Genomic DNA, 26,327 nt, shown 5'->3' with positions numbered 1-26,327 from the left:
CACTGATGTTCTGTTTAATAGGAGGACCTTTCAGGTAGATGCAAGCAACTAGAAAAGGAAAATCATCAGTATCAAAGTCAGTTGGAAGAGAGAAAAGACATTTTCAAAAGGAGGCAGTCTGATCTAGAGAGAGAGTTACAATCTGCTTTTAATGAAATTACAAAGCTAACTTCCATCATCGATGGCAAATATCCAAAAGGTATTTTTAAACTAGTCATTATGTTTTATACTTTTCTGTATAAAAGAGAATTTTTTAAACAAGTATGTATTGAGTTTAACAACTGTATTTCAGTCTTTTTTTTTTTTAACTGAAAAACTGTTCCATCCCATTTTCAGGCTTCCGTGGTGTTATAGGCTAATTTTTAAAAATTGAATTTAAGGGGTGGCCAGGTAGGTCAGTGAGTAAGAGCACCGGCCCCAGAGTTGGGGTGACCTGGTATCGAATCCAGGCTCAGATACTTAGCACCACACCCAGAAATAACTGGCCGTGTAACATTGAGCAAGTTACTTAACCCCAATTGCTTTAAAAAAAAATTGAATTTAATGAAACAGTTATGTGCCTTCACATCATGTGGTATTATGGCTTGAAGTGAGGAAAATATAAAGATAATAATATTTGTATAGATAAATCAGACCAGATCTAGAAAGTATTGATTTCATAATTGTTGAAAATCTGAATTGCCTCTTATTGTTTACAAGCCATATTGAACTTTTTCTTTAAAAATCTGGCATATGGATATTATATTTCTTCCTTTTCAGTGGAAGAGAGAGGGAGTGGAGAGAGGCAAAGAATTTGGAACTGAAGACAAAAATGAAAAAAATCTGATGTTAATCTGGTGATGGGAATAAATCCTTTAACTATCTTTATTTCCAGTGCTCATTCCATCAAAAAAAAAAAAGTTACATTTAATTTTTAATTCACCAAATTTTTTTTAGATTTGCTTCTTGCAGTGGAATTGGAAAAAAAGGTTAAAGATCTCCAAAAAGACTTGGATAAAGAGATTGAAGAAAATGCAGCTTTGCAAAAAGAAATTGATATACTTTCTGAATTGAAGTCTTTACCTACTGAGCTCGAAATTCTGAGGAAAGAGGTAAATATTTCAAGAGAAGGGCTAATTTTTCTAAAGTTTTATTTAAAGCCCTTTAAGATCGTGCTTTGACTCCTGTGATAGGGCTTATTATAGTAATAAACAGATATTAGTGAATCTTGTCCACAAAAATGTCCACCATTTATCCTCTGGCTCTTAACTAGGCAGAACTAATGCTATCAGCTGAAGTAGAGAAATGTTTTGCCAGTACACTTAATAGAGGGCTGGATTATGTTCCTACCTGAATATGGTTTTCTACACAGTTTCCAGGTTTTTTTGTTTTGTTTTGGACAAAACTCTACCTTTTTCTCTTAAACATTTTTTTTAACTTCTAACCCTTTTGCTATTGGAGTAAATGGAGGTGGAGGAAGCAGCATGGTGAAAGGGAAGTATTTACTAGCTGTGTAACCCTGGGCAAGTTACTTAACCCCAATTGCCCTCCAAAAAGCAAAAAAAAAAGAAAGGGAAGTATTCCATGTAAAGTGCTATAATCTAATAGCCATTTTGCAAGCTAGTGAACAATTCTCCCAGCTTGTAGGTTTGGTTGCTAAACTTATCTATAAAGATAAAGAGACACAGTTTGGATAATGGGACCTTTTGTTCTATTTTAATCTTCATTGGGCCCCAACCATATAGTGAGCTTTGATGAGTTAAGTGGACCTAATTCTGAAATGGGTTTCCAAAGTACAGTGCAATTTAACTAACATTCCTTAATCTCATTTTATTGGTAGAGCCTCAAAAAATCTGGAGAGCTGGATCTGATAATGGCAGAAAAGGATAAACTTCTTACTGAAGTAGTTTATAAGGACAATAGGCTTCAAGAACTACTTGATGAAATTGAGAAAACCAAAGGAGAGCTAGCGGCCGCCCAATCAGATCATAAAACCACCACTCAGGAATACCAAGATTTCAAACGAGACCATGGAGAGCTGGAACAAAATTATCTCACTATGCTTGAAGAGATGGAGAAAATGAAACATCAGATTATGAGTATATCAGAAGAAGCGCATGAAGTTGTCTTAGATTTGGATGATTTAGTTAGTGGATCAAGCGTCGAGGTGAGTGAATTCTCTCCTTTTGCAAGAAATTCTGTTGCTTCCTATTATCCTACTTTGATTCCTTGTTAGAGCATAGGATGACCTTGGGCTCTGAAAGGCTGTGAAGGTGATGCACAAGCCAGGCCCAACCAGACAGGAAAGGCTTCAGCTCTATCTCAGTAATAGCTATTATGCTGTCAAATAACCTAGCTACACTCAGAGGCTCAACCTTAGACCTAACACCAAGGAGTAGCATTTTTTGACTAGTGCAACTCTTAAAAGTTGTTCCAACTGTAGAAAGATTATAGTCTTTGTTGGGGGAGGGAAAACCTCCAGAATCAGGGACATTAGAAGATTTAATGCATTTGGATTCATGTTATATAATTTTCCACTCTTTTACTGACCTCTCCCACATGCTTTTTAATTCCTTTTGTAAAGCTTCCTCAAAAAATCCAGCAGAAGACCTTTGAACAAGAAAAACTTCTCCCAGTGAAAGAAGAACTTTGTCAAGCTCAGCAGAGGTTGGAGGAGCAACCAAATAGTGAAGATTCTGGGCTGAGGACGGTAGAGATAGAGAGTCTTGAAGGAAGACCTGGTACCTGTCAAAAAGATGATCCAGAGCAATCTCAGGAGACATTAGAGAGAGACAAAGACCAGCTCAGGAAAGACTCTCAAGATGCCACAAACTTGGTAAGAGAAAGGTTCTGATTGTACTACGAACTACCAATATTGGGGGCCCCATTCTGCCACAAATGGAAGCAAGCCCATAAGACATAAAATTGTTTTACTGTTTTACATTTTTCTGGGAGAAACTGTTTCTGTCACTTTGTAATCTTTCGATAAAGAACACAGGTACCCAGAAGGAACTTAGTAATGTTTCTGAATCTCTAAAATGTCAGGAAATTATGAACACCTCCAGCATTCCCACAAGAGAGTCTGATGATTCAGATATTCAGGGAACCCAAGAAGAAACACTTCATGAATTCCAAGGAAAAGTAAAATGCATTATTCTTCTGCATTTATTTTCCATTTGTATAGAGAGCTGCCCTTTGAATTCTTTATATCAGAATTCATTACAGGTGTTTGCTTTATTCAGCTCTTTAAAAAAATTAAGTTCCTACCTTGTACCAGGCATACTGCTAGGTTCTGGGAATACAGAGATTAAAAAGCCAAACAGTCCCTGCCCTTAAAGTCCTCACCCATTTGACTGCACCTCTGTACGATAGGCCAATATTAGCTCTGCTTAGTCAAAATTCTTTTGTTTCATTTTTTCTTGTCATGAAATCTAATTGCTAATTATTTTGAGCAGACCCAAAACCTTCGTATCAATCACTCATTTTCAGTTATTTTATATTTAAACTATGTCTTTCTGTTCCACATAAATGATACTCAATGTTTGCCTTTGCACTGGCTGCCCCTCGTGCGTGGAATACCCTCGTTTTCACCTCCCTCTTAGAGTAAGAAAGTTTGTGACTTTGGAAAGGAAATTTTGAAGTTTCCTTCTAAATACAGCTCATATTTATACACTTACATGTTGTCTCCCCCAGTAGAGAACATAAGCTCCTTGAGGATAGGAATTACTTGGTATTAATAAATGTTTTTTAAAGATGAAATTTTTTCATTGATAGTTTGGTTTTGTTCTTTGTGAATGGTTTTGTTTATAGTAAAAATAAATTATGCCAAATTGCATTTATTGATACACTAATCTGAGAATATTTGTGGCTATCAGAGAAATAAAATCAGTGATTACATCTGTTCAGTATTGTTGCAACTTTACATCTGGCCCGTATAGAGATCATATGCTTCATTCTATTAGCATTTGGCTACAACCAGACCCTGAGTTCATCAGAAGCTCTGTGGTCAGTTCTTAGCTTAGCCTTAGATATTGAGGACTATGTTAAGTTTATGGATAAAGTATTTTGTTTCTACATTTGCTCAAGAATAGATGTAACCCTAAAAAGCTGTATGTGAACCAAAGGATATATTAAATCTTTTTTTTTTTTTTTTTTGCTTTTTGGAGGGTGATTGAGGTTAAGTAACTTGCCCAAGGTTACACGGCTAGTTTTTTTTGTGTTAAGTGTCTGAGGCCAGAACTGAACTCAGGTCCTCCCAACTCCAGGGCCGGTGCTTTACTCACTGCACCACCTAGCCACCCCTTAAATCATATTTTTAATTATAATTTTGAAGGGTGAGTGTGTGTGTGTGTGTGTGTATGTGTGTGTGTGTGTGTGTGTGTGTAATTATCCACAAAACAATAGCTCTTAGCATGTAACAAAATTTTTACTTTAAGGATAATTCTGCCATTAAAATATGCCACCTCCTGTACCAATTCATAGAAAAAGGAAGAGATTAAAATGAGTTAAATTTGTGCACATCTTTGTATACTTGAGAAAAGATTGTATAGTTTAGTAAGTGAATGCTGTTGTTATCGGGTATTTTCTTCACCAGGGCAGATATCCTGCTATCCAGGCCTCTTCTTTCTTGCCCATGTCCATCTGCAGCTCCTTGCTAAAGGATCTCCACAGTGTGCTGCCATGGGCCTTCCGCTAAGTGTTGTAATGTTTCTTAGATACCAGCGCAGTAGTTGGGCCGTACATCTGTTATCTCTGACTTTCACCACAGCATAGACCCCTCTCCTCCTCATCTCGTACACATCCTTGGTGATTTCTCTTGCAAGCAAATCACCATCAGCACTGTGCTACAGACTCCTTAGATCAGTCATGCTATCCGCTCCTCAGCTCACCCACGATGTTGGATCTTCAAAGACATCAGTCCCAGGATGTGCATCCCCAGAATAATAATGGCTTTTAAAAGATGGCTTTTTTGTCAGGCAACTTGTGATCATTGAAAATGCTATGCAGTTCCTCCAATGGAATGCAACCCATTCTCATCCTCCTATTTAATACTGGTCCAAAGACATCATCCTTCTATAATCCCTGTCCAGGATGGTTCCCATAAAAGCATATAGAAAAGAAAATTCAGTTAAATCTCCTTTTCCTGTGAGATTTCATTTAAATGTTTACACAATTTCTCTAAATATTTAGCAGGATTTGTTAGGGTGAAGAACTAGTGGAAATACTTTTTTTTGGACGGGACCGGCCCAATTTTGGTTTGTATTTTTATAGTAAAGGTATATGCTGATAAACCTACAAATGGTTTTTAGATTTTTTTCATTAAGGTTTAGAGTCATTGGTGCTAATGGCTCCTGTATTAGTATACTTGAGAAGTCTTTTTGAGTTTTGGGGTTTTACGGAGGTTGGTTCAAGGAATGTATTGTTTGCTAGCTATGACTTAGCTGGTAACAGGCAAGAAGGCACCCACAGGAAATCTAAAAAGTGTCTTTATTAGAAGCATCTAGGTCAGAAGCCTTAAAAAAATTGTTTTCGTTGGCCGTGAAAAATAGACAACATTGAACTATGCACTAAAACAGATAGTGACTAGTATGACTTAGTAAAAAATATACTGTACTTAATTAAAATTAAGAAACCTACTCAAGCTTCCAATTTGACACTGGGACTTTGTGCGGTAACTTACAGTTTTCCATTTTGGGGGAAAAATACCTGTCCTACCTCCTTATAATAAGGAATCTGTTCTGTAAACCATAAAAAAGTGTGTGTCTGTGTCTTTACATGTATGTGCATGTATGTATGCCCTTCTGTTTATGCATGGATATATATACTATGTATATAAATATTCGATAATGTGAACCATTTTATACTTATTGTTAACTGGTAGATAAGCAAGCAACTTCATAGTTGATTATAAACCAAATAGCACATTATTATGCTAAAAATAAAATTACTTAATGTCTTCATAGGCCATCAAACTAAATGAAGGAGAAAACTTGGAAACTCCAAGAAATCTTGTGCCTCTGACAGACTATGAAAAGGACAATGAATTACTTCAACAACAAAGACAAATTTCCTCCTTAATACAGGAAAAAAATCAACTACAGCAAATGTTGGAGTGTGTTACAGCAGAAAAGAATCAACTGAAAACTGATCTAGAGGAAAATATTGAAATGGTAATGCTTATTTATTCATTCATTCATTCGTTTGTTTATTTATTTTGCTTTTTTTGGAGGGCAATTGGGGTTAAGTGACTTGCCCAAGGCCACATGGCTAGTTTTTGTGTTAAGTCTCTGAGGCCGGATTTGAACTCAGGTCCTCCTGACTCCAGGGCCGGTGCTCTACTCACTGTGCCACATAGCCGCCCCCAAGGTAATGTTTATTTAGCAAAGCATGTGCTTTTCAGTATCTCACAATATGTTGTTTCTGTTTTGTTTTTCTTATGAAATTTTAACATTGCGTTTTGGACTAAGTAGAAGTTCATTTTGGACAGTAATTAATTATGGACTGAGCTTCTTTTCCCACTTTGGAGGGGAGGTGGTTGTTATCGTTCATTCGTATCTGACTCTTCATGACCCTGTGGACAGTAACACGCCAGTACTGTCCATAGGGTTTTCTTCACAAAGATTCTGGAGTGGTTTGCCATTTCCTTCTCCAATGGATCCAGTGGATCCTTTTGTCAGGCAAACAGAGGTTAAGTGACTTGCCCAGGTCACATAGCTAAGAAGGGTATGAGACTGGATTTGAACTCAGCTCTTCCTGACTCCAGGCCCAGTGCTCTGTCCACTGAGCCACCAGTTGCCTCTTGGAGGGAGTGTGTCAATCATGTAATCTACAGAACAGAGATTTACTGACGAGGGTAAGCTTTCATTTTATCTGTTCCAATAACCACTGTCACATAACCAAGCTGTACATGTGCATACACTAAATTCAGCCAGTGTTTATTATCACTTGCTGTTCAAAAGTTACTGTGCTAGGAGTTGGGATTTTTACAAAAACAAAAGAAGAAATGATTATTCATTCAAGAACCTTCCATTCTACTATGAGAATATGGTGTCTACGTGACAAGTCAAAATATGGCATCATCATCAGGGAGAGTGAAAGGCTTCACAAAGGACTGACTCTTCAACGTAAAGATTGTAAAGAGCCTCGTTACTACAGAATGTATCACGGGGTTTGGTTTGTACAGTGAGATGCCACGTTCTAGGAACAGCGAGCGGGGTGATTTGTCTGTATTGTGTGTAACAGGAAGTAGCAGGAAATAATGCTGAAGAATGTATTGGAGCCACGTGTAGCGGAGCTTTACACACCTAGATGAGTTTGTGGTTTGTGCTGGAAGCAATAGGCCCAGAGGGAAGGTCTTTGTTAGGGTGGTGATGTATTCAGATGTGCAAACTAGAGCAGTCACCTTTGGAAGTAAGCAAAGGGCGTTTTAGAGAAGAGAGTGACAGGAGGCAGATCTACCAGTAGTCCAAGAAAACGATGATGAGTGCCTGAACAGGATAGTGCCCGTGGAAGACCTCAAGGTTAAGAACAAGAAAGAAACGTGAATCAGGACACTTGGAGCCATTTGGAGTTGTGAAGAAGGAGCGAGATTGAAATATAGGGAAGGGGAACTTGGTTGGATTAGAGGACAGAGTTAAGAGACCTTAAGGTGAAGGCATTCAATGGAAAAGGAGGAAGACTGAAGAAGGAGAAGAGGTGGTAAGACAAGATAAAGGGGATTCGGTGTTTCTGTGCAGGGGCAAACAAGGCGAGGAGAGTGATGGTTCTACAGCTGAAGACCCCCACAAATATTTGCTGTAACAGTTATCCAGAGAAGTAGGACACACAAGCCCTTACCAAGAATAACAAAAGTTTGGGGCGGCTAGGTGGCGCAGTGAATAGGGCACCAGCCCTGGAGTCAGGAAGGCTTGAGTTCAAATCTGGCCTCAGACACTTGACACAAAAACTAACTGTGTGACTTTGGGCAAGTCACTTAACCCCAATTGCCCTCCAAAAAGCAAAAAATTTAAAAATTTTAAAAAAAAGGAATAACAAAAGACTGTGAGTGTTGCTTTGACACCAGCAATTGTTTGAAGAGATCTTCAGAGAATATAAGATGCTTCTCTTAATTTGCTAAGTAATTTTGATGCATTTTGAAATCCAGACTTAGCTCCTTGTTTGGAAAAGAATCCAAAAGGGCTTGAAGAATGCACCTTTACTTTCCAGGTTATCAGAAAAAAATGGAATGTTCCTTTTTGAAAAACTAAAAAGTTCTCATTTTATAACTTTAAAAAAGGAAACTTTTTTTTTTAGTGGAAGCAAAGAACAACTAGACTTTGAAGAAACAAAGGAGATTGCTGACTTGTGTCAGGACATGAAAGGCTAGAAGAATGTGACCGATGAGAAAGAGAAACCTGAGAACCAAAAACGCTCACCTAGCCTTCCTGTTCAATCATTTGAGTCCTAAATCTGTGTTGTAGGCTCTCCTATTTTTTTTTCTCTATAGGTAAAGTACAGGAAATGTTTTCTCAACCCAGAACTTACCTTGCTTTGTTAATTTTATTATTTCATTTTGGGGTTTTGTTCTAGACTATTGAAAATCAAGAGGAATTAAGAAGTATCGGAGCAGCACTTAAAAAACAACAAGAAGCAGTCATCAAAGAAAGGAGGAAAACTGCGGAGAAAGAAGGAGAACTTTTGATAATTCAGGAGAGATTGGCGGACACGGAAGAGAAACTCCATGAGAAGGTGAATTTTAAAAGCACTTTTTTTTTTTTCAATTAATGAAAATCTACCTTCTCTCGCTTCTATCTCCCCCACCTGGAAAAAGAAAAGCAAAACCTTTGAACAAATAAGTGTAGAAAAGCAAAACAAATTCTTGCATTGGCCACATCCAAAAAAATATCTCATGCTGCTACATCCTGAATCACCTCTCCTTCAGGAGGTAGGCAACATGTTTCGTCATTAGTCCTTTGGAATCATGATTGGTCATTGTTGATCTGAGTTCTTAAGTCTTTCATGACTGTCTTTACAGTACTTTTGTTATTATATAAATGGTTCTCCTGGTTTTACTCATTTCACTGTGCATCAGTTCATACAAATCTTTCTAAATTTCTCTGAACCATCCCTGTAATCATCTTTTAAAAATTTTTTATTCATTTAGAACTTGATTTCCATATACACAGCATAACATGAAAAGAGGATTCAATATAAAACCATGAATCTCCATTTCACACTGTTTACTTTTTTTTACAAGCCAGATAACAAATACTGCATATTGTTTTCAAAGCTTCCCTGCTTTTCTGTGCTCCCTTCTAAGTCTTTTTTTGTTCTCTGTTGTGTACTTTTTTTTGTCCCTCCCTCCCCACCCACCCTATAGAAAGCTGCCATTAGACACAAATGTGTGTATGTGTGTGTGTATATATGTATGTATGTATGTATGTATGTATACATACATATGTATACATATGTAAAACAATACTATACATACTTCCATTCTTCAGTTCTTTCTCTAGAGGTGGATAGCATCTTCCTTCATAAGTCCACTGTAGTTGATTTGAGTATTCGAGTATATTTGACTATACTCAGAATTACTTAGTTCAAATTTCTTGGAACAATATTGCTGTTACAGTGTACAGTGTTCTTCTGTTTCTGCTCATTTTACCCTTCATTATTTCATGAAAGTCTTTCTATGTTTTTCTAAAATTAAACAGCTCATCATTTCTTATAACACAGTAGGCATTTCATCACGGTCATAAACAACAACTTGTTTAGCCATTCCCCAATTTCCAATTCTTTGCCACCACAAAGAGAGCTACTATGAATATTAGAATATAGCTTCTTTTCTTTTTTCCCTAACCATCTCTGGAAATAGACCTAGTAGTGGTATTGCTGGGTCAAAGAGAGTAGGCAGTTTAATAACTCTTGGACATAATCCCAGATTGCCCTCCAAAACAGCTGGATCAGTTCACAGTTCTACTAACAGTGAATTAGTGTCCCAGTTTTTCCATCTCACCTCCAATATTTGTTGCTTTCCCCTTTTATCATTTTAGCCAATCTGATAGGTGCAAGATGTTATCTAAAAGTTGTTTTAATTTGCATTTCTCTAATCCTGGGGTGGTGTCATCTTGACTTGTTTGTGAATTGAATATAAGGGAGGCAGAGCTATACAAAGTCATTAGCCTCACTGTCTCTCCCAGAGTCATCAAAATCCAGTGAAAAAAGTCAAGACAGCTGGTGGTTGTTAGAGAGGTGGAGTTGAAGTTAGATTTCATTTTGCCTCTGGTATTTTAATAAGTACTCTGGGACCTAGCTATCTATTTAATTCATATGTTACTTTAACATACTTTCACAACTCATTCATTAGAAACCATAACTGTCCGTATACATATGTATATAAACATACATGCAGAGAGAGAGATGAGTTACAGTGCATATAAAAGAGGACCTGCTCTTAACAACCTTGCATTCTATTAAAGGAGACAACATATTTTAAAACACACACACGCACATACACGCACACACAGAAAGAAGTATTTTATCCACATACATAAAGGATAAGATCTATTGTTGGTGGTGGGGCTATGAGCTCTTTTAGTTCTCTTCTGAATAATCACCAAAGGCTATATATGTATAAGTCCTTGCTAATCCAGACACAGCAGCATGAAACAGTCTATTCCATTGCCTATTGAGACTTACCTTCTCAATAACTATTTGAAGAACATTTTTTTGAGACATAGACATAGCAACATATAAACCTAAAGACTTTAATCCAATCTTAGTATCCAAGAATAAGAAATTGTTGATGTTTTTTTTTTTTCATTTTTTCTCTTATCTTTCTCTTTCTCTCTTTTATTCACTCCCACTTTTACTTTTCCTGATCATTTGGAAACAAGCCCAGTGACAGCCGCTCCCTTTGATGGAGAGTTTGCTCCTTTTGCTGGCTTTACTTACAATCCATGAGTTTTGTAATTGCCTTAATTTTGAAAACATTTTCTTTGAGAAATAAAAGCAAAATAAGAATCTTAATGAACACTTTTCTGTTTTAAGATTCAAGAACTTCAAGAAAAAGAAGAGCAAATGTTGAATGTTAGAAAAGAAGTCATTGAGGCTCAGGAGAAGGTGAATGAGATGGAGCAATTAAGGGACCAAATAAGATCCCAGAATTCTACTCTGGAGAGAACAGAAGTGGAGAGCCTGGAGCTGGCTCAAAAACTCCAGGCAAGTCTGGAAGAAACTGCATCAGTGACCAAGGAAATGAATGATTTGAAGAAGCTGCAGATGGCTCTCCAGTTAGAGAAAGACCAACTCAAAGAAAATATCAGGGAAGCTGTAACTAAGGTTAGTACCTGATGTTCCTCCACTTGGTAAATTTGATTTGTTTTTAACGTATTTTGACTTTACAGCACTTAAAACAGTACCTCCCATTGCTTAGCTGAAGGCCTTGTGCATAGTTGGCACTTAATGAATGTTTGACTGATTACATCACATCACTGTGATTGCTAGGAAAGAAAAGAAAGACTTCCCAAATCCTTTTCCATCCTGAAACTTTCTTTATAAGAAACAGTAACAATACACACACACACACACACTCTCTCTCTCTTTCTCTCTCTCTTATATATATTTATGTATAGTGTATAAGCATATAGTTATATATATGTAAATATACAGATATGTATATATATTTGTGTGTGTATGAATATGTGTAAACATTCTCTTAACATTTCCCTGCTTCTCTACCCTGAGCAAGAAGGTGAGTTATGTTTGATTATGTATTCTCTGGGACTTTCCAAGATTTTCCATTTTCTAAGAGCTCAAATTCCTTTTAGCAATCTTTCCATTTTTGTGGTTGTGGTCATTCCATATAGTCAAACTAAAAGAATATGTATTTATTTTATTCTTCAACAGTTTACCAAAATCTTACCATATTTCTCCGAATTCATCATTTTCTTCATCTCTTAAATCATAATAATAGTAAATTATTGTCCAAAAAAAGTTATTTTTTTTTAAATCGTTCCCCAATTAATGACTATTGCCCACTTATTTGTAGTTCTCTGCTATTAATATTTTGGCATATTTTCAACCTTTTTTTTTCCTTTAGTCGCCTTAGAGAATAAAGCCACTAGAGGAGGGGCGGCCAGGTGGCTCAGTGAGTAAGAGCCCCGGCTCCAGTGTCGGGATGACCTGGGGATCGAATCCGGGCTCCGACACTTAGCAACACACCCAGAAATAATTGGCCGTGTAATCTTGAGCAAGTTACTTAACCCCAATTGCTCATTAAAAAAAAAGCCACCAGAGGGATCTCTAGGTCAGAAGGTATTCAGAGTTTAGTGATTTATTAAATCATTTAAAGTCAATATTCGGAATGATTTGAACAATTCACATTTCCACCTAAATATGTTGGTATGCCATTCTTCTCATAACCCATCGAACATTCCCACTTTTTCATGTATTAAAGTATTCTTTTATGAGACTCAAGTCATTAATTTTTAATTAAATCTTTTATTGATACTATTATTAAGACATCTCTGTCAATTCCCAAAGCATGCCAATAAAACCATCCTTTCAAACAAATCAATAGAGCTATCAATATAAATCAAAATATTAGCCATGTGTATCAACATATATCTCATTCTGTATTTATGGTCCATCGCTTTTCTACCTAGAGGTGGAAACTATACCAACCAACCAGTAATCCATCAAAATCATGATTAGTTTTAGCACTGATCAGAGTTCTGATGTTTCATTGTTTTTCTTTTGCATTACTGTTGTCCCCATATAATTTGTGTTTCTTGTTCTGCTTCCTTAGCTCCGTATAATTTCCTACTACACTTCCCAAATTTTCTTGAATTCTTTATAGTCCTCATTTCTCGTAGCACAGAAATAAAATATTACTTTCATATACCACAGTTTGTACAGCCATTACCCAATAAATGAGTACCCACTTTGTTTCCACGTCTTTACTACAGGAAAAAAAAAAAAAAATATATATATATATATATATATATATATATATATTTATATAGCATGTGTAGTTTTCTACATATGGGTCTATTCCATTCAGAGTATATGTCAATGAGTAATATCATTGAATTAAAAAGCATATAATTCACTGACATTTCTAGTATCATACTAAGTTGTTTTCCCAAATGAAAAACGAGTCTTTTAGAAAAGAGACAGTAAAAATAAATAAATAGAGAGAGACAGTAGTGTTCACATACTGTAACTGTAAACATTTGTTGGGATTTCCTCTAATAATAAAGGGTCTGGAAACAGAAGAAGAGCTAAAAATTGCTCAGATGCAACTCAAGGAACACCAGGAGACAATTGAGAAATTGAGAAAATGCATTTCAGAGCAAGCAGCTCAAGGATTAAATAATCAAGAATATTTAGAGAAAGCCAATGCTGAACAGCAGGAAAAGGTAGGTTTGGTTTTTTGGGTACTGAGTAACTGACTGACTGGATTTGGAGTATACTGTAGCCATCTTTTTGGGAAACATCACAAGCTTTCCCCTAAATAACTCTGTAAACCAACTGAACTTTTTTTTTTTCATTTCTTACAAGATTCAAGAATTTCAGGCAAAACAAGAGCAAATTTTAAATGTCAGAGAGGAAGTCAGTGAAGTTCAAGAAAAAATGAAGGAAATGAAACAACTAAAAGACCAATTACTGTCCAAAGATTCTGATCTAGAGAGGATAAACTTGGAAAACCAGGAGCTGGCTCAGAAACTCCAGGCCACTCTTGAAGAAACAACGTCTGTGACTGAAGAGAGAAACAAACTGACAATGTCACTGCTGGCTGTTCAAGAGGAGAGCCATCAACTGAAAGAAAACATAAGAGAACTTGAAGCGAAGGTAAGTCCCGCTCTCTAATGTCCTTATGAGAACAAAGATGTGTTAGTGTGATCTTACTCTAAATATGTCTTTGGATCTTCCCCTGATACCAAAGGGTCTGGAAATACAAGGAGAGCTGAAAATCACTCAGATGAATCTGAAGGAACACCAAGAGACTATTGATAGACTAGAAGAATGTGTTTCAGAGAAGACAGCTCAAGTGTCAGAGACTCAGGAAGCGTTAGAGAAAACTAATATTGAATTGAAGAAAAGGGTAGGTTTCTTCCTTTGGGACTGGGTAACCAATGAGGTTGTGAAGACCATGTCTTAATCTTTTTGGGTAGCTCAATGGGCCTTTCAGAACATAACTGCTTATACTAAAGGAGTATTTTTTATTTTTCTTATATGAAACAAGATTCAAGAACTTCAAGAGAAAAACAAGCACGTTTGTAACGTCAGAGAAGAAGTCACTGAGGCTCAGGAAAAAGTAAAAGAGGTGGAACATTTGAAAGAGCAGTTAAAGTCCAAAGATTCTACCCTGGAGAGGATCGAGATGGAAAACCTGGAACTGGCTCAGAAACTGCAGGCAAGTCTTGAAGAAACAACATCTGTGATTGAGGAGAGAGACGCATTGACAAAGACCCGAGAAGCTCTTCACATGGAGAGTGACCAACTGAAAGAAACCATAAGGGCCCTCGAAGCTAAGGTAAGCCCCATCTAATAACTATGGTTTTATGAGAGACTGGTATTCCAAAAATGAGGCAATAATATCTGTATAATCGTACTATCAATATTTTTCTTGAATCTTCCCTTCTCACTCCCAAAAGGAGCTGGAAACACAAGAAAAACTAAAAATTGCTGAGATGGATCTTAAGGAGTACCAAGAGACGATTGATAAATTAAAAGTCTGTGTTTCAGAGAAGACAGCTCAAGTGTCAGAAACTCAAGAAGCTTTAGAGAAAACTAATATTGAATTGAAGAAAAGGGTAGGTTTCGTGACTGGGTAACCAAGGAAGTGGTGAAGACTATGTCCTAATTTTTCTCATTAGCTCAGCTGGCCTTTCAGAACATAAAATGTTTATGCTAAATTCATGTGTTTTTCTTATTTGAAACAAGATTCAGGAACTTCAGGAGAAAAAGGAGCATGTTTGTAATGGAAGGGAAGAAGTCATTGAGGCTCAGGAAAAAGTGAATGAGGTGGAACATTTGAAAGAGCAGTTAAAGTCCAAAGATTCTACCCTGGAGAGGATTGAGATGGAAAATCTGGAGCTGGCCCAGAAACTCCAGGCAAGTCTTGAAGAAACAACATCTGTAGCTAAAGAGAGAGATGCATTGACAAAGACCCGAGAAGCTCTTCACATAGAGAGGGACCAACTGAAAGAAACCATAAGGGCCCTTGAAGCTAAGGTAAGCATCACCTTGTCCCCATCTAATAACTATGGTTTTATGAGAGACTAGCATTACAAAAACAAGACACTAGTATCTGTACAGACTTGGTATAAATATTTTTCTCAAATCTTTCCTTCCTCCCCACTCCCAAAAGGATCTGGATACAGAAGAAAAACTAAAAATTGCTGAGATGCATCTGAAGGAACACCAAGAGACGATTGATAAACTAAAAGGCTGTGTTTTAGAGAAGACAGCTCAAGTATCAAAGAGTCAAGAAGCTTTAGAGAAAAACAATGCAGAACTGCAGGAAAAGGTAGGCTTGGGTTTTTTGAGCTGGACAACTGTGTGACAGTATTCTATGGGTACTGCTTCAATATTATTGGAAAGCACAGTGGACCTTTCCAAAGTAAGCTTTGTGAAGGTATTAAAGGAAATGTACCTTCTTTCAGTACCTTTGACACACTTGGCCAGGGGTGGGGAACCTGCAGCCTCAAAGTCACATGTGCCCCTCTAGGTCCTCAAGTATATGACGCTTTCATTATCCAAGAATAAGCATAGATAGCAAGAAACAGAACCTCCCCATGGCTCCGGCTTCCACCTCCCCCAATTCATGTAAAAGGGTACTCTGAACAAACTTTGAAGCTACAGAACCCACAAAATGACACAGAGAAGCTAACTTCCCGCTGAGGACAGCCCAGCAGGCCAGCAGGGAGCAGCCAGCCCAGCACTCTCCCAGACCCACAGGAGCCAGAGGTTTTAGACCCAGGGCGGGCCTGACCAACCACCACCTGGAGGGATTTCAGATCAGCAGCAGCTGTGGCGGTTTACAGAATTATCAACAAAAAGATGCTAAGGACAAAGTGAGAGGTCAGTGCAGTGTGGACTTTGGGATCTAGTAGTTAGGAGTGCGGGTCAACATTTGCCCCCAGGACAAGAAGGCTCTGAGGCGCCACAGCGTTGCAGCCGCCACTGCGTAGCAGCTTCAGCTCCTGGCCTGGCAAAATGGAGGGGGACCAAGCAACCAGTCTGAGGGGTAATTGCTCTTGCCTTAACCTGCTTGGATCTGGATTGCAGTCTAGGGTGGAGGTCCTGGGTTGTGCAACCAGCTTGCCAGAGCATGTGGAGGCTTTAGAGAGGTCACCTAACTAATACCTTCAGCAGCTGAGAAAACCCCAACATTTGGGACAAAGCTCCCCTTTCTGGTGGCAGAGTCCTACTGTGACAAAAAGCCAAGGAGTCAAGTGATTGAGTGGCAACATGAGCAGGCAAAGGAAGCAAAATAAAGAGAGCAACCCAACTTTACACTCCTATTTTGGTGACACAAAGATCAAAGCATGGAACAGGAGGAAGACAGTGAAGTCAGAAGTCCTGCACCAAAAGCTTCCAAGAAAAATATGAGCTGGTTACAGGCCATAGAGGACCTTAAGAAGCAAATAAGAAAAGTGGAGGAAAAATTGGGAAGAGAAATGAGAATGACGCAAGAAAATTATGGAATGAGAGTCAACAGCCTGACTGAGGAAAATGACACATTAAAAAATAGACTAACTCAAATGGCAAAAGAGGCTCAAAAAGGCAATGAGGAGAAGAATGCCTTAAAAAGCCGAATTTGCCAGATGGAAAAAGAATCTCAAAAGCTCACTGAGGAGAATCATTCCCTCAGATTTAGAATGGAGCAAATGGAAGGCAAGTGTTGTAGGAGCCTTACTCTCATCTGGGTTGAAGAGGAAACAATGTGTACATCTGAAAGGGTTGGAGAAGTCTTCTGAATATGTGTAAAGACGTGAGAAACTGGGGCGGCTAGGTTGCGCAGTGAGTAGAGCACGGGCCCCAGAGTCAGGAGGACCCAAGTTCGGTTCTGGCCTCAGACACTTAACACCCACACAAAAAAACTAGCCATGTAACCTTGGGCAAGTTACTTAACCCCAATTGCCCTCCAAAAGACAAAAAAAAAAAAAAGAAGTGAGAAACCTGGGGAACCAGGAGGGGGGTTTTGGGAAGTAGAGGATGGGTTTACTTTTTTGTGGCTGGGTAACCCATGAGGTTGTAAGTATCATGACTTAATCTTTTTGAGTAGCTCAATGGACCTTTCAGAAAATAACTATTTATACTAAAGGAGTATTTTTTTTTTCTTATTTGAAACAAGATTCAAGAACTTCAGGAAAAAAATGAGCACATTTGTAATGTCAGAGAAGAAGTCACTGAGGCTCAGGAAAAAGTGAAAGAGGTGGAACATTTGAAAGAGCAGTTAAAGTCCAAAGATTCTACCCTGGAGAGGATCGAGATGGAAAACCTGGAGCTGGCCCAGAAACTGCAGGCAAGCCTTGAAGAAACAACATCTGTGACTGAGGAGAGAGACACATTGACAAAGACCCGAGAAGCTCTTCACATGGAGAGGGACCAACTGAAAGAGACCATAAGGGCCCTAGAAGCTAAGGTAAGCCTCACCTTGCCCCCATCTAATAACTATGGTTTTATGAGAGACTAGTATTCCAAAAATGAGACAGGAATGTCTGTATAATCTTACTATCAATATTTTTCTTGAATCTTTCCTTCCTCCCCACCTCAAAAGGATCTGGACACACAAGAAAAACTAAAAATTGCTCAGATGGATCTGAAGGAACACCAGGAGACAATTGATAAACTAAAAGGTTGTGTTTCAGAGAAGACAGCTCAAGTGTCAGAAACTCAAGAAGCTTTCGAGAAAATTAGTGCTGAACTACAGAAAAGGGTAGGTTTCTTTTTCTGTATTAAAAAGTTATTTTCTTTTCAATTCACAGAGCAAAACAAGCATTTCCATAACACAGTACAATAAAAAAGATGATTTCATGTGAAACTACAAATCTATATGCACGACTTGCTATTCCGTACAAATATACAACATAGTTATCATGTATAATTTCTTTTTTTTTCTTTGCTTCTCCCACTCCACCCTAGAGATGGCTACCATTAGACATATATAAGTATATAATGTAAAACTGTTCTATACATACTTCTATTTATCAGTTCTTTTTCTGGATGCAGACATCTTTCTTCATATGTTATTTATTTTTAATTTGTGCATTCATAATAGTAAAGAGTGACTTAGGCTCTCAAAGTCATTCTTAAAACAGTATTGCTGGAACTGTATACAGTGTTCTCTTGGGTCTGCTCACTTCACTCTTCTTCATTTTGTGCAAGTCTTTCCATGCCTTTCTACGATCATGAAGCTCTTCATTTCTTATAGCATGGTAGTATGCCATCACAACTGTACACCACAACTTGTTCAGCCATTCCACAGTTGATGGGTATCCTTGCAATTTCTGGTTCTTTGCCACCACAAACATAACTACTATAAACATCCCATTCACATTCAAAGTTAGAATTATTGTTTGTAAATTTCCCTCCATCTTATTTTTACTTACTATTTTCTTTCTCTGACTCTCTTTTTACCCTATACCTGTTACCTTATCTTCTCCACCTACCCTCACAGCTCCCACTTCACCCACTCCTCTGAGAGTCTTCCCTACCCCTCACCCCCATCCCTTTTTCTTAAACTCCTGGACACAATTCAGAAAAGAACAGAAAAGGAGCATTGTAAGGAGACCTAGGGCAATAAACATAAAATAAAAATGAATAAGCAAAGGAAAAAGAACCGGACCACAGATAACTACTTTGATGTAAAAGAAGATCTGGATTCGTATTTAAAGAAATTCAGGTTAAAAAAAAAAAAGCCACTCCTCCCCAAAGAGTGACATCAAATGGTCACAAGCCCAAAAAAGAGTTGTTAGAAAAACTTAAAAAGGAATTCAAAAATTGAGAGAGAGTAAGGAAAAATTAGGGGAAAGAAAAATAAAAGGAATCCAAGAAAATTATGAGAAGAAAGTTAACCAGTTGGAAAAAGAGATCCAAAAATCTTAAAGAAGAAAATAACTCCTTGAAAACTAGAATTTGGCAATAGGAATTGAATGACATTATAAGACATCATGAAATAAAAAATCTAAAAAAAAATAACAAGAGAATCTGAAACATCTCATTAGAAGAACAACTGATCTGGAGAATATATCGCGGAGAAACAATATAAGAATTATCAGACTCCATAAAGATTACAATCAAAAGGAATCTGGACACAATACTACAAGAAATTGTTAAGGAAAATTTCTTTGAAGCTCTGGAAGAGGGTAAAGTAGAAATAGAGAAGAGGTCTACTGTTTGACTGCAGGAGATCCCAGGAAGAAAATAAAAATTCCTGGGTTAAGGAGAAAATATTGAAAGTAACAGGATAAAAAAAAGGCCAATATAAATGCTGCAGAAATATAGTCAGGATCTTACATACTTAGTGGCTTCTGCTCTAAAAAATCATAGTTTGTGGAACATTATATTTCAAAGAGCAAAAGATCTGGGGTTGTATCCAAGAATAACCTACTATATTAGCAAGTATCCTAGCACACCCAGGATAGACTGCTAGCACAGGTCCTTTGATCTGCTTTTCTAAAGGAAAGACAACTTAAAAGGGGATCAAAAATCTTACTTTAATTACAGATAAGTAGAAAGAAGTGAATTTAGAAAATACAAGCAGAGAAATTAGTACAGATATTCAACAGATTACTCTTACTTCCTGAACAAAGAAATATAACCAGCTACCTACACCATCAGATTGGGAGAGCGCAAACCTCCAAGTAGTCTGGGGGCTCTTAACAAATAGCTACTCAGAGTCCCATTCAGGGAATCAGAAGCTCTTCATAAGCAAAACCTCCAAAGTAAAATGCCAACCTCCCAGTATATATAGTTTTCAACTAATAGGCTCAGACAGAGCCAGAAGGCACCACAACCCTCGTGACTTAGTGCCTAATTAGCTTAATACCAAAAAGTGTGAAAGCCTTCCTAGAAGCAATCCTCCCCCTAATTAAGCCCCTCCTTAGGCAAGTTCCTCCCCCAGTGGGCTCTGTGTGACTCAGGATATAGCACAGCTGTGAAAGCAGCAAAACATCCATGACTGAAATAACTACCTTTAGACCTGGGAACACGGCTCCTGTTCCAGAAAAGGGGTCACATGTGGTCACACAGGCCTGTTAATGGACAGGGAAGATCCTCTGATTCCATTAACATTATTACACTTAACCAGCAAAGTCGAGTACAATCCTGAGTGCAAAAAAAAAAAAAAGAATATTTGGTGAACTGAAAGACTTTCAGGTATTTGTAACAGCAAGATCAGAGCTCAGTGAAAAATTCGATGTAAAAGATGCAGAAGAAATGTTATTCCTCAAAGAGGATCATGGCATCAAGAAGGTGATGTGATGACTTGCACGTGAATTGGATTTAAGTGAGGGAGGGCTGTGCAAAGTCACCAGCCTCACTTTGTCCTGTAGAGAACATTAAAGGCTAATTGTAAGTCACTCATTAAGGGCAAACTGTTTGCTTATAAATATGAAAATGTTATCACTGTTCTTAAAACTGTCATCATTACTAAGGTAGTTTGAAAGAAAGTTTGGGGCTAAGTCATTTATCGTGGGGTAATTCTGAACCACAAAATTGGGTTAGAAAAGGTAAAAGGGAAAATTATATTATAAAAAGGGGAATGAAAGGAAGACCTAATATGGAGGCAGAAGGTTGGGGGTGGAGGGCTGGTGATGTGTATACGATGTTTACATCTTGAGGGTGTAAGAATCTTCTGAAAGTATAGTGAGGTGAGAAAACTGGGGGTTTGGGGAGGGAGGTGATGGGTTTATTTTTTTTGTGGTTGGGTAACTGATGAGGTTGTGAATACCATGTCAGTCTTTTTGCATGGCCCAGTAGGCCTTTCAGAACAAAGCTGTTTATACTAAAGTAATATTTTTTTTTTCCTATTTGCAACAAGACTCAAGAGCTTCAGGAGAAAAAGGAACACGTTTGTAATGTTAGAGAAGTCACTGAGGCTCAGGAAAAAGCGAATGAGGTGGAGCATTTGAAGGAGCAGTTAGAGTCCAAAGAGTCTGCCCTGGAGAGGATTGAGATGGAAAACCTGGAGCTGGCCCAGAAACTGCAGGCAAGTCTTGAAGAAACAACATCTGTAGCTGAAGAGAGAGATGCATTGACAAAGACCCGAGAAGCTCTTCACATAGAGAGGGACCAGCTGAAAGAAACCATAAAGGACCTCCTAGCCAAGGTAAGCCTTGCCTTACCTTGTCCCCATCTAATAACTATGGTTTTATGAGAGATTAGTATTCTAAAAAAGAAACAGTAATGTCTGTACAATCTTACCGTCAATATTTTTCTTGAATCTTCCCCTCTCCCCGCTCCCAAAAGGATCTGGAAACACAAGAAGAACTAAAAATTGCTCAGATGGATCTGAAGGAGCACCAAGAGACTATTGACAAACTGAAAGGATGCATTTTAGAGAAAGAAGCTTTAGAGAAAACTAATGCTGAACTGCAAGAAAAGGTGAGCTTTGTTTTGTTTTGTTTTTCCATTCTGAATAACTGATTTACTGGATTCTGAATTTTCTGCATTGACCCTGTTAGGAAGTATCATGGGCCTTTCCTAAAATAACTATCTAACTATCCTAAATTAAATGTAGTTAACATTTTCCGTTTCTCACAAGATTCAAGAATTTCATGCGAAACAAGAGCAAATTATTCATGTTAGAGAGAAAGTCAGTGAAGCTCAAGAAAAAATGAAGGAAATGGTGCAATTGAAGGAACAATTAAAATCCAAAGATTCTGCCCTGGAGAGGATCGAGATGGAAAACCTGGAGCTGGCTCAGAAACTCCAAGCCAGTGTTGAAGTAACAACATCTGTAACTGAGGAGAGAGATGCATTGACAAAGACCCAAGAAGCTCTTCACATAGAGAGGGACCAACTGAAAGAAACCATAAGGGACCTCGTAGCAAAGGTAAGCATCACCATCTAGTACATGTGTTCTTATGAGGACCAAGTCTTTTAGAAAGGACAGAGAAGTGTTAGGATAATACTATTGTATAATCTTGGATCTTCCTTTAATACTAAAGGATCAAAAAACTCAAGAAGAACTAAAATCTGCTGGGATGCATCTAAAAGAAAACCAAGAGATGATTGACAAGCTAAAAGAATGCATTTCAGAGAAGACAGCTCACGTATCAAAAAGTCGAGAAACTTTAGAGAAAACCAGTGCAGAACTGCAGGAAAAGGTAGGCTTGGGTTTTTTGAGCTGGACAGCTGTCTGGTGGGATTCTATGGGAACTGCTTTAATGTTATTAGAAAGCATAGTGAACCTTTCCAAAGTAAGCTTTGTGATGTCTTCAAGGAAATGTGAACATCTTCAGTACCTTCTTCATACCCCTTGACACACTGGATCAACTATTTTATGTATTTTATAGTTGCTTAGTATGGACTTCATTTCAACTATTGCTTTGGGGATTTTCTTATTTCTGTATAGAATAACTGCTAATTTTTTGTGGTTTTACTCTGTAAACTGATATTTTGTTTAAGCTGTTATTCTCAGGTAGTTTCTTTGCTGATTCCCTAGAATTCTCTAAGTAAATTAACATGTAAGTCCTGTATCCTTAGCTGCAAAGCTCCATCTGGATGTCTTATAGATACCTCAAACTCAGAATATTTGGAAACAAAGCTCCTTCCCCCCCAAACTCATTCCTCCTCTTTTTTTTACTCTCCCTCCCACTCCTCCAAAATAATGATGCCAATCCCAACAAATATACTTTATTTCCCAGGTTCACAGCCTTCAAGTCATTTTCCATTCTTCCTTCTTCCTCACCATCCCCACCTTCCATATCTAGTTCGAGAATATGTCTTGACATTATTCCCCTGTAAAACTTTTCATATCTGTTAGCTTCTCTATCCTCTCACTGTAACTATTGCTGTAGCTTTCTAATTAGTCTCCCTGCTTCTCCTTCCCCAGCCCATCCTCCTTAGAATTTCCAAATTAACATCCCTAAAGCACAGGTTTGGCCATTCCTTACTCAGTAATCTTCATTTTTCCCAAAGTTACTTTATGTTACCCCATTCACTTACTCTACGTTATAACCAGACTGGCTTCTCTCCTCTCCCAGAATTCACCAATCCATCTCTTGCCAATGTGCAAATTGTCCCCAGTACCTATAATGCTTAACTTCTTTGAATCCTGAACTTACTTTAAAGTACAGTTATTTATTATTTCCTGTGCATAAATTTTCCTCATTCCCCCTATTTTTTCATATTCTCTTTAAATTATCTTGCATTTATCCTTGTACATATTGTAGCTCCATAGTAGGCATTTAAATTATTTAAGAGCAGGGACTACTTTGCATTTCATCTTTGTATCCTCTACACCTAGCCCACTGCCTTAAACTAAGAAAGTGCCTAACAAATGCTTGTTATTCAAATCCAATTGAACTAAGAAGAAAGATGCCCTGAGGAAGACACTGTACACCAGTATTCTTTTTTTTCAGACTTCTAAAAAAAGAAATAGTTAAGTGCTATAAATAAATATATGGAGTAGTTATGGAATTCACTAAATGTAGTAATAATTTCTCTTCCAATAATAGAATTTAGAAAAATAAAAGGAACTAGAAAATCCATCTATCCCTGATAAAGCACTGAAAGACTGCTAATAGATTAAACATTTGGTTTAGACATGCAAGCAAACTCAATTAGAAAATGCATTCCATCCCTTGAAAAGTTAGATTATTGAGTATTAACAGAAAGAGGAGCATCCTATAACTTTGGCATTATGGTAGTAACGACGACCATCGTCTTTCACCAGAATCTTGCTGCTTCTCCATGTTGACTCTGTTTCCATAATTGCAGTCTGTGAGTATACATTGTCCTTTTGGCTCTGCTTTCTCATGTTTTTCTGAATTCTTCATATTCATCATTCCTTATATCCCATTACAGTCATCACATGGCTAATCGGCTTGTCCATTTGTATCAGCAATGCCATATTCACAATGCCTATAGAGATTACAAATATGCTGATATAATTATCCATTAGAAAATACGTCATGTTTGCCATATGAGGAAATAAACTAGAAAATTTATTAAGATACCAAAAGACTGAGTCCCAAAACCAGAAAGTGAAAGCCATCAGAGTAGTTATGACATTGGCACAGGTAGATAAAGTAGAAAGCACCCACATTTTCAAGCCTTTAAAACAGAACAGGCTACCTCAGGCAAAGGTCCTCCTCTCCCCACTCACAGCAACCACCCAGCGTCCTGGAAGAGCGCTCCCAGCAGCTCCGGCCCCTGGCAGTCCTCAGCAAGAGTCCTTAGCAGAAAGTCCTTAGCAGTTCTAACTCAAAAAGGGCTTCGCGCTGCCACTGCCTCTGCTGCTGCCACCGTCACCACCACCGCCAGCCACCGAAGGAAGGCTAGCTTGGCTTCCGCTTCCTCTTGCTCCGCCCCTTCCTGCTACGTCAGCAAGTCCAACGGGGCATGGAAGATCTTTAAATCCCATAACCCTTACATTCGGCCCCAAGATCTTTCATGTCCCTTACTTGACAAAAATACAGTAGGAATAACTGGTGTCAACAAAATTTCACAACAATATAACAAGAATAGCACACAATAAACACAGAAAACCATATTTTAGGGTGGGGCTTGAGCACAAGCTCCCCATCATTCCCCCCACCCCGAACAAATAGGGCCCCAAAATCTTGTGGTAAGGGGTGAAGATCTCTTCTTCTATGGCTACTTGCTGCTGAAATCGGATGTAGAGCTGTCCCTGTCCTAAGGGGTCCCATTTGAGAGGTCAGTTCTTAATATGCTTGATGCCAGGTCCAAGGGTGACACATCACAGTTGCAGACAGGGGGTGACATCCAGCTTAAGCTATCAGGCATCTACAGATGGAGGGTACCAAGCCTGTGGAAACAAATCTAACAAACAAGGTGAACAAACAAAAAATCAAGAAAAAGCAAAGAGACAATAACCAGACTATCGTAGCCTCATTCACGGTAGAATAAATGAGTTAAGGGTACAATTTTGTAATCATCTTCTCCAGAATAAACAATAGTTACAGTGTTATCCCTCCCATATGCTATAATCTCTGCAGCCTTTGGAAGATCATCTGGCTTCCGTTTTACCCATACTTTAGCTCCTGATTTTATTCTATCAGTAGAACCAAATCCTTCAGTTCCTGTGACAGTTATTTTGGAAGGAGGGTCAGTTTTTACAAGTGGCATTGTTTTACAAGGAACAATAATCACTTGAACTATCCTATCATTCTTGTGAATCTGTATGGGCCTTTCACTTAAATTCTGGAATGTTACAACAATTTCTCCTTGATAATTAGAATCTATTACTCCAGCCAATACATGTATTCCTTGAGCTGCTAATCCTGATTTGGGTAAAATCTGTCCAAAGTGATTTTTAGGGATTCTTATGCATATCCCAGTGGAGATTTTTCTTATTTCTTTTCTGTCCAACCAAAAGTCCTCTAAACAATGTAAATCATACCCCATTGAACCAGGTGGTCCTGGGTACGGTGCTGGGACATCTGGCCTCAAGGTCCAATACTCAATAATTGGGATCTTGTGTGTTTGTTGTTTTCTAATTTGCAGATTGGGGGTCATCATTCTGGCTAGAGGTGTACTTCCTCCCAATGGTCTATTATTCAAATTACGCAAAGCCATGAACAAATTATCCTTCCAATGTTGATATGAATTATTGGAACTTAACTTCCTCAATTGTCCTTTCAGTAATCCATTCATTCTTTCAATCAACCCAGATGCTTCTGGATAATATGGAATATGATATATCCATTCTATATTGTTTAGTATACAATACTTCTTCATTTCATTGCCTTTGAAATGTGACCCGTTGTCACTTTGAATCTGCATTGGGGTTCCATAATATAGGCTTATGAGATCTAGAGTTTTACAAGTGTTTTTCTGGGTTGCATTCTTATAAGGACAAGCTACTAGTACACCTGAATAGGTATCAACACAAGTACATATAAATCTGCATCCTTTATCCAGTGGTAGTGGACCAATATAATCTATTTGCCAGATTTGGGCTGGGACTTTTCCTCTTGCTATCTCTCCAGTTATTACCCGAGGAACAGTTCGCTCCTTTTCCAATTGTAGCGGCAAGCACCCCAGTGTCCCCAGGGTGCCTGCTCACACAGGTTCTTGGATCTGCTTTGTTAAAGGAAAGCAACTCAAAATGGATTAACAAGCTTACTTTAATCAATCAGACATATATTGTTTACTTTGTTCAGGAG

The 26,327-nt window shown here is 38.0% G+C and overlaps 1 protein-coding gene across 4 annotated transcripts in view; it reads left to right on the top strand.

The window, feature by feature from the left end:
* CENPE (centromere protein E) overlaps positions 1-26,327 on the top strand; it is an 86,584-nt gene that overhangs the window by 32,521 nt on the left and 27,736 nt on the right. For 2 of the 4 annotated variants that reach the window (XM_069094640.1, XM_069094631.1), the window contains 20 exons: positions 22-199; positions 937-1,091; positions 1,820-2,146; positions 2,564-2,815; positions 5,943-6,149; positions 8,548-8,706; positions 11,008-11,298; positions 13,221-13,379; positions 13,522-13,812; positions 13,907-14,065; positions 14,207-14,497; positions 14,619-14,777; positions 14,908-15,198; positions 15,335-15,493; positions 17,324-17,614; positions 17,750-17,908; positions 21,014-21,301; positions 21,442-21,576; positions 21,737-22,027; positions 22,143-22,301. In XM_069094640.1, the coding sequence (XP_068950741.1) occupies positions 22-199; positions 937-1,091; positions 1,820-2,146; positions 2,564-2,815; positions 5,943-6,149; positions 8,548-8,706; positions 11,008-11,298; positions 13,221-13,379; positions 13,522-13,812; positions 13,907-14,065; positions 14,207-14,497; positions 14,619-14,777; positions 14,908-15,198; positions 15,335-15,493; positions 17,324-17,614; positions 17,750-17,908; positions 21,014-21,301; positions 21,442-21,576; positions 21,737-22,027; positions 22,143-22,301 (4,401 nt within the window). The remainder of the gene's footprint in view (positions 1-21; positions 200-936; positions 1,092-1,819; positions 2,147-2,563; positions 2,816-5,942; positions 6,150-8,547; positions 8,707-11,007; positions 11,299-13,220; positions 13,380-13,521; positions 13,813-13,906; positions 14,066-14,206; positions 14,498-14,618; positions 14,778-14,907; positions 15,199-15,334; positions 15,494-17,323; positions 17,615-17,749; positions 17,909-21,013; positions 21,302-21,441; positions 21,577-21,736; positions 22,028-22,142; positions 22,302-26,327) is intronic. The other 2 variants (XM_069094659.1, XM_069094649.1) reach the window with 2 other exon arrangements.

The sequence above is a fragment of the Petaurus breviceps genome, unplaced genomic scaffold, assembly GCF_028583685.1.
Source record: "Petaurus breviceps papuanus isolate PSGF00001 unplaced genomic scaffold, PetGlider_PUasm1.0 126, whole genome shotgun sequence".
In the NCBI taxonomy this organism is placed as follows: Eukaryota; Metazoa; Chordata; class Mammalia; order Diprotodontia; family Petauridae; genus Petaurus; species Petaurus breviceps.
This window is presented reverse-complemented; position numbering and strand designations above follow the sequence as displayed.